Source organism: Oncorhynchus mykiss, chromosome 7, assembly GCF_013265735.2.
Source record: "Oncorhynchus mykiss isolate Arlee chromosome 7, USDA_OmykA_1.1, whole genome shotgun sequence".
Lineage (NCBI taxonomy): Eukaryota > Metazoa > Chordata > Actinopteri > Salmoniformes > Salmonidae > Oncorhynchus > Oncorhynchus mykiss.
The window spans coordinates 8,795,910-8,811,148 of NC_048571.1; the positions used below are offsets into that span (position 1 = coordinate 8,795,910).

The following is a 15,239-nucleotide window of genomic DNA, read 5'->3' on the forward strand; positions in this document are numbered from 1 at the left end:
CACTGAAAATATGTCAAATGAAACTATAAAATAAAATCAGACTTTTTCCCAATTTGAGCTTTTTAGCCATTTTGGTAATGAGAAGGCCAAGTGGGGTAATGAGAAGGCCAAGTGAGGTAATGAGAAGGCCAAGTGGGGTAATGAGAAGGCCAAGTGGGGTAATGAGAAGGCCAAGTGAGGTAATGAGAAGGCCAAGTGGGGTAATGAGAAGTCCAAGTGGGGTAATGAGAAGGCCAAGTGGGGTAATTTGAAGGCCAAGTGGGGTAATGAGAAAGCCAAGTGGGGTAATGAGAAGGCCAAGTGGGGTAATGAGAAGGCCAAGTGGGGTAATGAGAAGGCCAAGTGGGGTAATGAGAAGGCCAAGTGAGGTAATGAGAAGGCCAAGTGGGGTAATGAGAAGGCCAAGTGGGGTAATGAGAAGGCCAAGTGGGGTAATGAGAAGGCCAAGTGAGGTAATGAGAAGGCCAAGTGGGGTAATGAGAAGTCCAAGTGGGGTAATGAGAAGGCCAAGTGGGGTAATGAGAAGGCCAAGTGGGGTAATGAGAAAGCCAAGTGGGGTAATGAGAAGGCCAAGTGCGGTAATGAGAAGGCCAAATGGGGTAATGAGAAGGCCAAGTGGGGTAATGAGAAGGCCAAGTGAGGTAATGAGAAGGCCAAGTGGGGTAATGAGAAGGCCAAGTGGGGTAATGAGAAGGCCAAGTGGGGTAATGAGAAGGCCAAGTGAGGTAATGAGAAGGCCAAGTGGGGTAATGAGAAGTCCAAGTGGGGTAATGAGAAGGCCAAGTGGGGTAATGAGAAGGCCAAGTGGGGTAATGAGAAGGCCAAGTGGGGTAATGAGAAGGCCAAGTGGGGTAATGAGAAGGCCAAGTGGGGTAATGAGAAGGCCAAGTGGGGTAATGAGAAGGCCAAGTGGGGTAATGAGAAGGCCAAGTGGGGTAATGAGAAGGCCAAGTGGGGTAATGAGAAGGCCAAGTGGGGTAATGAGAAGGCCAAGTGGGGTAATGAGAAGGCCAAGTGGGGTAATGAGAAGTCCAAGTGGGGTAATGAGAAGGCCAAGTGGGGTAATGAGAAGGCCAAGTGGGGTAATGAGAAGGCCAAGTGGGGTAATGAGAAGGCCAAGTGGGGTAAAATGGGTGTTTGAGAATAAGAACCTCGTTCTGAAGGCAAACAAACAAACATGAATTGAACTTCTACTCTTCCTCTAGATGATGCATCATGAATAAAACGTTATTACAAAACTGATTGGAGTTTTTACAGGAACTTGAAAAGTGTTACGGTAATGAGACACAGTAATGAGACACGTGCTTGAACATAATACATATTATAGTTTAATGTACTTCAACTAGTATACCATTTTTATGACTTATGGACAAACTACAGCAACATCATTTTGTTTTTTATTGAAATAAGTTTGGCTTTTCTGAAGTAAAATTGTATAAAATTACAAGAGAATCTAATTCGGACACATTTCGGTAATGAGAATTCGGGCTGAAAATACATAAAATCCCAGTGAAAATGTAAAATGTATTTTAAAAAAGTCACTGGCCAAAAAGTAGACATCTTAGTCCTCAGAATGATTTATGAGTTTTGCTTGAGACATGTTTAAACTGGTTTCATGAGGATCACCCAATGGGGTGGCAGGTAGCCTCGTGGTCAGAGCGTTGGGCCAGTTACCGAAAGGTCTCTGGTTTGAATACCCGAGCCGACAAGGTGTAAATCTGTCGATATGCCCTTGAGAAACGAACTTAACCCTAATTTGTTCCAGGGGTACTGTACTACTATGGCTGACCCTGTAAAACAACACATTTCACTGCACCTATTTATAGTGCATGTGTTGTCATCCTGGTGCCAGCTAACCTGATATCAAACAGTGGCCATAATGATAGCGAGACTATCCACTCCTATCAACAAAGTCATAACCAGGGTGGATTGTTATAGTGTGCTGTGGTGCTACCATGGTAACACTATTAAACAAAGATTATTGACGGTTACCATTACCCACTGTTGATAAGTGACTCACTGTAAGTGCAGGTTAGCGTTTTTCGTCATGAATGTTGTTCTGGAGGCAGCTCTGCAGAGTGCTCACTAGCTGGCTGTCATAAAGTCATAACATCTGATTTTAAACCTAACCTTATCTCTAACCTTAACCACACTGCTAACCCCAATTCCTGAACCTAATCTTAACCCTAACCTTAACTACATTGCTAACCCTAATGCCTGAACCTAACCTTATCCCTAACCTTCACCACACTGCTAACCCTAATTCCTGAATCTAACCTTAACCCTAACCTTAACCACACTGCTAACCCTAACGCCTGAATTTAATCTTAACCCTAACCTTAACCACACTGCTAACCCTAACGCCTGAATCTAACCTTAACCCTAACCTTCACCACACTGCTAACCCTAATTCCTGAATCTAATCTTAACCCTAACCTTAACTACATTGCTAACCCTAATGCCTGAATCTAACCTTAACCCTAACCTTAACCACACTGCTAACCCTAACGCCTGAACCTAACCTTAAATTAAGATCAAAAAGCTGCATTTTGGTTTTATACAGTTTTACAATATTTCCAATTTGACTTTGCAGCTGGCCTATCTAGCGGAAACGGCTCAGTTCTGCCTCCAGGACAAGACTCATCCCAATAAACCTGTTTTTCATATCAATAAACCTGCTCTCTCCCTGCTCCTCGCTCGCTCGCGCTCGCTCGCACTCACTCACTCACTCACTCACTCACTCACTCACTCACTCACTCACTCACTCACTCACTCACTCACTCACTCACTCACTCACTCACACACACACACACACACACACACACACACACACACACACACACACACACACACACACACACACTAACACACACTCCCGTCCGTCCGTCCGTCCATACCCACTGACCTCTGCAGTAGGATGCGGAGGGTAACCATGTGATAGACGTCCAGCAGCATGTCGGCGACGGTGGCCTCGGGGGCGTCAGTCAGGTAGTGGATGGGCATGGGGTTCCAGCGGCCCACTTTGATGATGCCTGGAGGGGAGACAGAACAATGATGTCATCAACATGCTGCCGTTTTCAGTTTATACACATTCACCTGGGGGTTCATTTCTTAAGGTTGCCGAAGACGACAAAGTCTGTATGTGTGTGTGCCTGTACATGTGAAAACCTAGATATAATGTTTCTATATTTTCATCAGCAGCTGTAAAACTCATGGTTTAACAATGAGAGATAAAGATTGAGATAAAGAGATAAAGAGTGTTATCTATTAATGCATTATCAGCCTGGGGAAGAGGCACCGACCTGATTCCCCACATCTATCAACCCCAACCCTTATCAGCCTGGGGAAGAAACACAGAGACCCAGCAAAGCCTTTTATAGCAGGGATATACGTGCAAGAGACAACATCACTGATGGACAGGACAGGTCAAGGCTGGAGATTGTGTCACACGCCAATTAATACCGCCCCATTAAAATGAATGATTGTTTAATTAACCCAAATAGGTATCTCTGGATCTAAAGACAGGTGAGTTCATAGATATACATCATATAGAGAGCTCTGAGAGATATCTCTGGATCTAAAGACAGGTGAGTATTAGGAAATAAGGGATGACTAGAAATGGGCATCAGGACATAGACTTTCATTTTAAATTGGTCGCTTATCGCTCCTGATCTAGAGTGTTTCCATTATTCATTGAACGTTCTTGTGGCTGAGCATAGAACTATAGAAATTGAACCACATTCAAACAGAGATGGAATAATGGCATTACAAAGTATGAAATGACGTTGATTTAAGTAAGATCCATGGCCTGCTTGCCTACACAGTGCTGGTTCTACAGAAAAGGAAATAAGAAAAGTCTTCCCCTACATAGACACTGCATCTGACAATGAGACCCCCCCCCCACCCCCCACCCTCTCTCTCCCTCTGCATCTGAAATGCATCCTAGGATGTGTACACAGACACATTCCCCTGTCCTTCCTCAAGACCAGGGCTGGAACAGCTAACCTAAACAAGGATAATCACATTAGGATCAGGGGAATCAAACACAGATAGCCCCGGCCTTCCATCCTCCATCTGCAATAGTGTGTGTGTGTTTGTGTGTGTGTGTGTGTGTGTGTGTGTGTGTGTGTGTGCGTGACCAGCTCAATGTCACAAATTGTGATGACCTGCTGTCCAGCTCAATGTCACATGTTGAAATGACCTGCCGACCAGCTCAATGCCCCATGTTGAAATGACCTGCCGACTAGCTCAATGCCCCATGTTGAAATGACCTGCCGACCAGCTCAATGCCCCATGTTAAAACGACCTGCCGACCAGCTCAATGCCCCATGTTGAAAAGATCTGCCGACCAGCTCAATGGCCCATGTTGAAACGACCTGCCGACCAGCTCAATGCCCCATGTTGAAACGACCTGCCGACCAGCTCAATGCCCCATGTTGAAACGACCTGCCGACCAGCTCAATGCCCCATGTTGAAACGACCTGCCGACCAGCTCAATGCCCCATGTTGAAACGACCTGCCGACCAGCTCAATGCCCCATGTTGAAACGACCTGCCGACCAGCTCAATGCCCCATGTTGAAACGACCTGCCGACCAGCTCAATGCCCCATGTTGAAACGACCTGCCGACCAGCTCAATGCCCCATGTTGAAACGACCTGCCGACCAGCTCAATGCCCCATGTTGAAACGACCTGCCGACCAGCTCTGTCACATGTTAAAAAGAGACAACCCAAAATAGATAGCCTGTCCTTTGTCTATATGCCCATTTAAAATGTATCATCTAAATAAACAATATCTCCCTTTTAATTACCACAAAATGCCTAACTAAAGAAAGACAGTGGTGCCCTGTGGAGAGTTTCAAAATACAACTGGATCGATGTTATGAGGTGCACAACTCAGGGAGAGACAATATAACATTCTCTGTGTCCTTTCGTTTACACAGAGGGAAAAAATGAAACATTTCAGCCAGAATTGAATCATTTAACATAAAAGCTTATTTCAAAACGTATCCATTTGGGAGGAGTGGAGTGAGTCGAGGGCGTTGCCAGGTTTAGGGCCTGCGTTTACGGGGTTGGAATGTGGAACGGTTTTGCTGCTTTTCTTTGTGTGTCTCTGTTGTTTGGTCTGTTGTCGTCTTTGGGGTTGACCGGCAAGGTATTTATTTCAGTCATTGGTCTATATTTATTCTGTCCTGCAGCAATGTTTGGCTTCACGTGGTTTGACTGTTTTACTGTTGGAAACAGTCTCGGTGTGACTGTTTTACTGTTGTGGAGAGTTGGAAACAGCCTCGGTGTGACTGTTTTACTGTTGTGGAGGGTTGGAAACAGCCTCGGTGTGACTGTTTTACTGTTGTGGAGGGTTGGAAACAGCCTCGGTGTGACTGTTTTACTGTTGTGGAGAGTTGGAAGCAGCCTCGGTGTGACTGTTTTACTGTTGGAAACAGTCTCGGTGTGACTGTTTTACTGTTGTGGAGGGTTGGAAACAGCCTCGGTGTGACTGTTTTACTGTTGTGGAGGGTTGGAAGCAGCCTCGGTGTGACTGTTTTACTGTTGTGGAGAGTTGGAAGCAGCCTCGGTGTGACTGTTTTACTGTTGGAAACAGTCTCGGTGTGACTGTTTTACTGTTGGAAGCAGCCTCGGTGTGACTGTTTTACTGTTGGAAACAGTCTCGGTGTGACTGTTTTACTGTTGGAAGCAGCCTCGGTGTGACTGTTTTACTGTTGGAAACAGTCTCGGTGTGTCTGTTTTACTGTTGGAAGCAGCCTCGGTGTGACTGTTTTACTGTTGGAAACAGCCTCGGTGTGACTGTTTTACTGTTGGAAACAGCCTCGGTGTGACTGTTTTACTGTTGGAAACAGTCTCGGTGTGACTGTTTTACTGTTGGAAGCAGCCTCGGTGTGACTGTTTTACTGTTGGAAACAGCCTCGGTGTGACTGTTTTACTGTTGGAAACAGCCTCGGTGTGACTGTTTTACTGTTGTGGAGGGTTGGAAGCAGCCTCGGTGTGACTGTTTTACTGTTGGAAGCAGCCTCGGTGTGACTGTTTTACTGTTGTGGAGGGTTGGAAACAGTCTCGGTGTGACTGTTTTACTGTTGTGGAGGGTTGGAAACAGTCTCGGTGTGACTGTTTTACTGTTGTGGAGGGTTGGAAACAGTCTCGGTGTGACTGTTTTACTGTTGTGGAGGGTTGGAAACAGCCTCGGTGTGTCTGTTTTACTGTTGGAAACAGCCTCGGTGTGACTATTTTACTGTTGGAAACAGCCTCGGTGTGACTGTTTTACTGTTGGAAACAGCCTCGGTGTGACTGTTTTACTGTTGGAAACAGCCTCGGTGTGACTGTTTTACTGTTGTGGAGGGTTGGAAGCAGCCTCGGTGTGACTGTTTTACTGTTGGAAGCAGCCTCGGTGTGACTGTTTTACTGTTGTGGAGGGTTGGAAACAGTCTCGGTGTGACTGTTTTACTGTTGTGGAGGGTTGGAAACAGTCTCGGTGTGACTGTTTTACTGTTGTGGAGGGTTGGAAACAGTCTCGGTGTGACTGTTTTACTGTTGTGGAGGGTTGGAAAAAGTCTCGGTGTAACTGTTTTACTGTTGTGGAGGGTTGGAAACAGCCTCGGTGTGACTGTTTTACTGTTGGAAACAGCCTCGGTGTGAATGTTTTACTGTTGTGGAGGGATGGAAACAGCCTCGGTGTGACTGTTTTACTGTTGTGGAGGGTTGGAAGCAGCCTCGGTGTGACTGTTTTACTGTTGGAAACAGTCTCGGTGTGACTGTTTTACTGTTGTGGAGGGTTGGAAACAGTCTCCGTGTGACTGTTTTACTGTTGGAAACAGCCTCTGTGTGACTGTTTTACTGTTGTGGAGGGTTGGAAGCAGCCTCGGTGTGATTGTTTTACTGTTGGAAACAGCCTCGGTGTGACTGTTTTACTGTTGTGGAGGGTTGGAAGCAGCCTCGGTGTGACTGTTTTACTGTTGGAAACAGCCTCAGTGTGACTGTTTTACTGTTGTGGAGGGTTGGAAGCAGCCTCGGTGTGAATGTTTTACTGTTGTGGAGGGTTGGAAGCAGCCTCGGTGTGACTGTTTTACTGTTGTGGAGGGTTGGAAACAGCCTCGGTGTGACTGTTTTACTGTTGTGGAGGGTTGGAAGCAGCCTCGGTGTGACTGTTTTACTGTTGTGGAGGGTTGGAAGCAGCCTCGGTGTGACTGTTTTACTGTTGTGGAGGGTTGGAAGCAGCCTCGGTGTGACTGTTTTACTGTTGTGGAGAGTTGGAAACAGCCTCGGTGTGACTGTTTTACTGTTGGAAACAGCCTCGGTGTGACTGTTTTACTGTTGTGGAGGGTTGGAAGCAGCCTCGGTGTGACTGTTTTACTGTTGGAAACAGCCTCGGTGTGACTGTTTTACTGTTGGAAACAGTCTCGGTGTGACTGTTTTACTGTTGTGGAGGGTTGGAAGCAGCCTCGGTGTGACTGTTTTACTGTTGGAAACAGCCTCGGTGTGACTGTTTTACTGTTGGAAACAGCCTCGGTGTGACTGTTTTACTGTTGTGGAGGGTTGGAAACAGCCTCGGTGTGACTGTTTTACTGTTGTGGAGGGTTGGAAGCAGCCTCGGTGTGACTGTTTTACTGTTGGAAACAGCCTCGGTGTGACTGTTTTACTGTTGTGGAGGGTTGGAAGCAGCCTCGGTGTGACTGTTTTACTGTTGGAAACAGCCTCGGTGTGACTGTTTTACTGTTGTGGAGTGTTGGAAGCAGCCTCGGTGTGACTGTTTTACTGTTGGAAACAGCCTCGGTGTGACTGTTTTACTGTTGTGGAGGGTTGGAAGCAGCCTCGGTGTGACTGTTTTACTGTTGGAAACAGCCTCGGTGTGACTGTTTTACTGTTGTGGAGGGTTGGAAGCAGCCTCGGTGTGACTGTTTTACTGTTGGAAACAGCCTCGGTGTGACTGTTTTACTGTTGTGGAGGGTTGGAAGCAGCCTCGGTGTGACTGTTTTACTGTTGGAAACAGCCTCGGTGTGACTGTTTTACTGTTGGAAACAGTCTCGGTGTGACTGTTTTACTGTTGGAAACAGCCTCGGTGTGACTGTTTTACTGTTGTGGAGGGTTGGAAGCAGCCTCGGTGTGACTGTTTTACTGTTGGAAACAGTCTCGGTGTGACTGTTTTACTGTTGTGGAGGGTTGGAAGCAGCCTCGGTGTGACTGTTTTACTGTTGTGGAGGGTTGGAAACAGCCTCGGTGTGACTGTTTTACTGTTGGAAACAGTCTCGGTGTGACTGTTTTACTGTTGTGGAGGGTTGGAAGCAGCCTCGGTGTGACTGTTTTACTGTTGGAAACAGCCTCGGTGTGACTGTTTTACTGTTGGAAACAGCCTCGGTGTGACTGTTTTACTGTTGGAAACAGCCTCGGTGTGACTGTTTTACTGTTGTGGAGGGTTGGAAACAGCCTCGGTGTGTCTGTTTTACTGTTGGAAACAGCCTCGGTGTGACTGTTTTACTGTTGGAAACAGCCTCGGTGTGACTGTTTTACTGTTGGAAACAGCCTCGGTGTGACTGTTTTACTGTTGGAAACAGCCTCGGTGTGACTGTTTTACTGTTGGAAACAGCCTCGGTGTGACTGTTTTACTGTTGTGGAGGGTTGGAAACAGCCTCGGTGTGTCTGTTTTACTGTTGGAAACAGCCTCGGTGTGACTGTTTTACTGTTGGAAACAGCCTCGGTGTGACTGTTTTACTGTTGGAAACAGCCTCGGTGTGACTGTTTTACTGTTGGAAACAGCCTCGGTGTGACTGTTTTACTGTTGGAAACAGCCTCGTGTGACTGTTTTACTGTTGGAAACAGCCTCGGTGTGACTGTTTTACTGTTGGAAACAGCCTCGGTGTGTCTGTTTTACTGTTGGAAACAGCCTCGGAGTGACTGTTTTACTGTTGAAAACAGCCTCGGTGTGACTGTTTTACTGTTGGAAACAGCCTCGGTGTGACTGTTTTACTGTTGTGGAGGGTTGGAAGCAGCCTCGGTGTGACTGTTTCACTGTTGGAAACAGCCTCGGTGTGACTGTTTTACTGTTGGAAACAGCCTCGGTGTGACTGTTTTACTGTTGGAAACAGCCTCGGTGTGACTGTTTTACTGTTGTGGAGGGATGGAAGCAGTCTCGGTGTGACTGTTTTACTATTGTGGAGGGTTGGAAGCAGCCTCGGTGTGACCTTTCTTGCTTTAGGTCACATGTAAATTGCGTACCTTTTGTTCCAGATTACACGACCAAGTATCATAGTTTCTCATCACTGAATTACAAAATGAAGTGTGTTTAGTAATATTGCCAGTATCAGATTGAGTGAAAAACACATGACGGCAAACATTTAAAAGATGGTTTGTGATCAGCTCTTTCGGAAAGGATAATTCTCTGACCCTCTGACCCTCTCACAGGCACACACCTACCCAAACACACACATACACGCACACACACACACACACACACACACACACACACACACACACACACACACACACACACACACACACACACACACCTACCCAAACACACACACCTACCCCCCCACACACACATACACACACACACACACACACACACACACACACACACACATACACCACACACACACACACACACTCTCGCACACACACTCCTGTCCTATCTAACTCACCTCTCGCCTGCACGGCTGAGTTGTGGGAGTAGCCCAGGGCCACGAGGGCTGTCTCCACCAGCTGGGTGAAGAGGATGTCCTTACGAACCAATACAAACTCAGCATGTCTGTCACCACGCCCATCCCTGTCAGAGACCACACCCCCAGACACGACCCCATCTGCCTGCTCCACTACACAGTACACAGGGATCATCAGACCTGGAGAGAGAGAGAGAGAGAGAGAGAGAGAGAGAGAGAGGGGGAGATGGGGGAGAGATAGAGAGACAGGTGGAGGATAGAGAGAGACAGGAGACAGGGAGACGGAGGAGGGGGAGAGAGAGAGAGAGAGAGAGAGAGAGAGAGAGAGAGAGAGAGAGAGAGAGAGAGAGAGAGAGAGAGAAAGAGAGAGAGGAGGAGGGGAGGAGAGAGAGAGGAGGAGGGGGGAGAGCGAGAGAGAGCGAGGAGGGGAGAGAAAGAGAGGACTGAGTGACAATAAACAACCTTCTCCATTACAGTAAGACAGAAATGATGAATCCAGTACAACCTGGGCTTGATATGAACACAGAGGGAGGGCTAGAAGATTAGCTCAGTTATTACTCACTAACTTACCATCATTTAGCAGACACTTATCCAGAGCAATTAGGGCTAAGTGCCTTGCTGAAGAGCACATCGACAGATTCATCACTTGGTCTACTCTGGGATTTGAACCAGTGACCTTTCGGTTATTGTCCCAACGCTCTTAACTGCTAAGCACTCACACACAGCACATATCAATGTCTTGCATAAAGTCATTTTCTGAACCACTCATAACAAATTAAGGACATCATTCTGACGTTTTTCACAGATAGAAAAAGAGACCAGTGAATAATTTCATAATTTGCATTAGTCATGAAACTGTGACTTTTCCAAGCCTGAAACCCTCCATCATACTCAGCTAATCCTTAAGGAGTAGTAATTTGGAGGAATCAATCAAGCTACTGACAGCACAACGACAAATGAACTCCAGGAAACCAAGTCTCATCAGGCACGCTATATCCCAATAACTCAGCTAGGGAGTGGAAGTGTGTGTGTATGTCCCTACAAGTGAACATACACTATGTATAAACTGCTCTCTGGACTATAGTGTTAGGATATCATGTGTGGCCCATTCCACACCGCCATGCTGTGGTTTTAAACAGAGAGGCTGATTTCCCCCAGTTCAAAGACAGCTCCCTCATTAACACTAGCAGAAAGCCATGGCTATGAGGAGGAATCCTCTTCTCTTCTCTTCTCTTCTCTTCTCTTCTCTTCTCTTCTCTTCTCTTCTCTTCTCTTCTCTTCTCTTCTCTTCTCTTCTCTTCTCTTCTCTTCTCTTCTCTTCTCTTCTATCTGTCTGTCTGTCTGTCTGTCTGTCTGTCTGTCTGTCTGTCTGTCTGTCTGTCTGTCTGTCTGTCTGTCTGTCTGTCTGTCTGTCTGTCTGTGTCTGTCTCACTCTTATCTCAATCTCTCTCTGTTTCTGTCTCTCTGTCTCTCTCTCTCTCTGTCTCTGTCTCTCTCTTTGTCTTTGTCTCTCTTTCTGTCTCTCTCTCTCTTTCTCACTCTGTCTCTCTCAATTCAATTAAATTCAATTCAAGGGGCTTCATTGGCATGGGAAATGTGTTAACATTGCCAAAGCAAGTGAGGTAGATAATATACAAAAGTGAAATAAACAACAAAACATAACAGTCATTACAAATAAAGACATTACAAATGTCATATTATGTATATATACAGTGTTGTAACGATGTACAAATGGTTAAAGTACAAAAGGGAAGCATAAATCAACATAAATATGGGTTGTATTTACAATGGTGTTTGTTCTTCACTGGTTGACCCTTTTCTTGTGGCAGCAGGTCACAAATCTTGCTGCAGTGATGTCACACTGTGGTATTTCACCCAGTAGATATGGGAATTTATCAAAATTGGATTTGTTTTCAAAATCTTTGTGGATCTGTGTAAGGGAAACATGTGTCTCTCTCTCTGACTGTCCGTGTGTCTGTGTGTCTGTGTGTGAGTGGACGTGTTTAACTAGTATTTGACCAACTGGGGACATTTTGTTTGGTCCCCACAAGGTAAAATGCTATTTCTGGGGGGTTTAGGGTTAAGGTTAGAATTAGTGTTGGGGTTAGAATTAGGTTTATGGTTAGGGTTAAGGTTAGAATTAGGTTTATGGTTAGGGTTAAGGTTAGGGTTAAGGGTTATGGTTAGGGTTAAGGGTTAGGGTTAAGGGTTAGGGTTAAGGGTTAGGGTTAAGGGTTAGGGTTAGGGTTAAGGGTTAGGGTTAAGGGTTAGGGTTAGGGTTAAGGGTTAGGGTTAGGGTTAAGGGTTAGGGTTAGGGTTAAGGGTTAGGGAAAATAGGACTTTGAATGGTACTGAATTGTATGTCCCCACAAGGTTAGCTGCGCAAGACTGTGTGTGTGTGTGTCTGCTTGTGTATGTGTTCCTCTGTGTGTTCCCCTACCTCCGAGGGGCCGTAACGGGGTGCCGTTGAGGCGCGTGTGTGGACCCGTGGGGCTCCCGTTGCCCTCCAGACGGCTCATCTTGCCCGGCGGGGGGGCGCAGGTGTCCGGGCTGTCCCCTCTCTGCTCGGGACTGTCCCGCAGACAGGGGCTCTCAGTACCACCACGCTCCATCCCCCTCCAACCTCCAGGAGGGACTCCCAACAGAGCGTACGGACCTGCAGACAGGAGAGAGAGAGAGAGAGAGAGAGAGAGAGACAGAGAGAGTGAGAGAGAGAGAAGAGAAAGAGAGGGAGAGAGAGAGAGCGAGACAGAGAGAGTGAGAGAGAGAGAAGAGAAAGAGAGGGAGAGAGAGCGAGCGAGACAGAAAGAGTGAGAGAGAGAGAAGAGAAAGAGAGGGAGAGAGAGCGAGCGAGACAGAGAGAGTGAGAGAGAGAAGAGAAAGAGAGGGAGAGAGAGCGAGCGAGCGAGAGAGAGACAGAGAGAGAGGGAGAGAGAGCGAGCGAGAGGGAAAAGAAAATAGAGGAGGCATTTGTTCTTTAGGACGAAGTTACCCTTCAACATAGGCACTGAACTAGGATCAGTGTACCCTCTGCTAAACTTAGTTTATCTAGTAAGTGTCTACAGGCAACTATCTACATCTTACTGGTGTTGACATTGTGGAGACTCCTTCAAATCAGTTCAGGGTTTAAATACTATCTGTTTTCTTTCAGATATGTTGAGCATTTGAAAAGAGACAGAGGCATTGGGTCAATGTATTTGCACTTTTGGGATGATTCCATTGCTTCCATTGTGCTATATATATATATATCTGTTGTTTAGCTGGAATGGAATGTTTGTTTCCTGTTCATTTGACTGTGATACTGTATGTGGTTGTGTCACCTAGCTGTCTTAAGATGAATGCCCCTTACTTACTGTCACTCTGGATAAGAGCATATGCTAAATGACTAAAATGTCAAATGTAAATGTTTTACATACAGATCTCACATGACTGTGTTTAATTATTATTGTAAAACAATATATTAATGTCACAAAGGTAAAAGAAAAGGTTACATTTCACTGTAAAATCAGTAGTACGACCTCTGAGAGTCAGGTGGATATTGTAGCATTTAGCAAAACGAGTTCATTATTTGTCTCTCTGAAATGAAACCATCAAGTGATAGATTTAAAACAAATACATGTCTGTTGTTGAACAACCCCATGCCGATATGAGATAGTGAAAAAACACCAATCTGTTTCATCATTTCTTTCAACAGTAAAAGCTTATTTCTCAACATTTCTGAAAAAAAGATAAATAGCATTTTGAAATGAAACCCTTCTTTTGTATCAAACTCATCACACGGAGATGACCGCTTCATACGTTCATGTTGTGTTGGAGGCGTGAGTGCTGTGTTGGAGGCGTGAGTGCTGTGGTCATTTCCTCCCTGTACCCATCAACCCTCCCATACTGAAGACATTACTTTTTATTTACAGATGACGAGAGCAGAAAAAGCAGACCACAACAAACAAACAGCAACCCAGCATCTGGTGGAAATCACCAGGCTCTTTACTGTAAATAATATTACTGACTGCTATCAGACTCTATAGTCTTCTACACAGCAAATCTCATGCTAGGTAGGCCTGTCAATTTACATCTCAGTCATCTACACAGCAAATCTCATGCTAGGTAGGCCTGTCAATTTACATCTCAGTCATCTACACAACCAAATCTCATGCTAGGTAGGACTGTCAATTTACATCTCAGTCATCTACACAACCAAATCTCATGCTAGGTAGGCCTGTCAATTTACATCTCAGTCATCTACACAGCAAATCTCATGCTAGGTAGGTCTGTCAATTTACATCTCAGTCATCTACACAACCAAATCTCATGCTAGGTAGGACTGTCAATTTACATCTTAGTCATCTACACAACCAAATCTCATGCTAGGTAGGCCTGTCAATTTACATCTCAGTCATCTACACAACCAAATCTCATGTTAGGTAGGACTGTCAATTTACATCTCAGTCATCTACACAACCAAATCTCATGCTAGGTAGGCCTGTCAATTTACATCTCAGTCATCTACACAGCAAATCTCATGCTAGGTAGGTCTGTCAATTTACATCTCAGTCATCTACACAGCAAATCTCATGCTAGGTAGGCCTGTCAATTTACATCTTAGTCATCTACACAGCAAATCTCATGCTAGGTAGGACTGTCAATTTACATCTCAGTCATCTACACAACCAAATCTCATGCTAGGTAGGCCTGTCAATGTAAATTTTTGTCATTTAGCAGACACTCTTATCCGGAGTGGTTTACAGGAGGAATCAGGGATATGTGCCTTGCTCAGGGGCACATCATCAGATGATTTTTTTCACCTCTGGGATTTGAACCAACAACTTTTCAGTTACTGGCCCAACACTCTAACCACGAGGCTACCTGCCTCCCTGTCTGTCGCCAGAGATGATACAGTATGTATAGCCAGGTCTACGGTTTGACCAAAAGGCTATGCCACTAATCTAGGGGGTGATAGTTGGCTTTTCAGGCAAAGTTGTAACAACAGGCTATAACTTGACGCACTACTACCGTGTCTGAGATCTGACGACTTCCATTGGCTGTCTGACTTTAGCTCACCGGGCTAACACAGTCTTGTGGCTGGCAGGACAATCGGGTTTGAACCCCCAGACTGTCACACAACTATTATAGAAGCAGGAGCAGTCTGCTGCCTATCTGGCTTCAGCTCAGCGGGCTAACACAGTCTCATGGTGTGCAGGAGACATGGGTTCGAACTGCAGTCTGCCACCACCCTCTAGACGTAAAGGGGCTATCTGTCATGCAATCTGATGTGTTTGTTTCACAATCTGTGGTTTCCCCTGGCATGATAATTAACCCATTCTGGCCTAAAAGCAGCACATGATGACAATAAAACGCACATGCCAAATTAATAACAGCCTTTAAAAAGAGCCTTCCAACACAAACTCAGAATATTGTAATACGGAAGAACTGAAGCTGCCTCTCCCTCTGTTTAACTGGAAAGACCAGTCACTTTCTTTCTTTCCCATAGGACTGCATAGCTGAGGCATCCTAGGCCTGACAGTGAGGGGATCCAGCCACAACATATCATAGGGACCTGGGTGATCTGAGGCAG

The 15,239-nt window shown here is 45.7% G+C and overlaps 1 protein-coding gene across 2 annotated transcripts in view; it reads right to left on the reverse strand.

Annotated features, from left to right (window-relative positions):
* The window catches only part of LOC110511685 (DNA-binding protein SATB2-like), a 63,029-nt gene that overhangs the window by 36,479 nt on the left and 11,311 nt on the right, over positions 1 to 15,239 (reverse strand). For both annotated transcript variants that reach the window (XM_036982439.1, XM_036982438.1), the window contains exons 2-4: positions 12,108 to 12,323; positions 9,650 to 9,847; positions 2,906 to 3,032 (exon numbers count right to left, since the gene is read on the reverse strand). In XM_036982439.1, coding sequence (XP_036838334.1) covers positions 2,906 to 3,032; positions 9,650 to 9,847; positions 12,108 to 12,279 — 497 coding nt within the window. In that variant the 5' untranslated portion in view covers positions 12,280 to 12,323. The remainder of the gene's footprint in view (positions 1 to 2,905; positions 3,033 to 9,649; positions 9,848 to 12,107; positions 12,324 to 15,239) is intronic.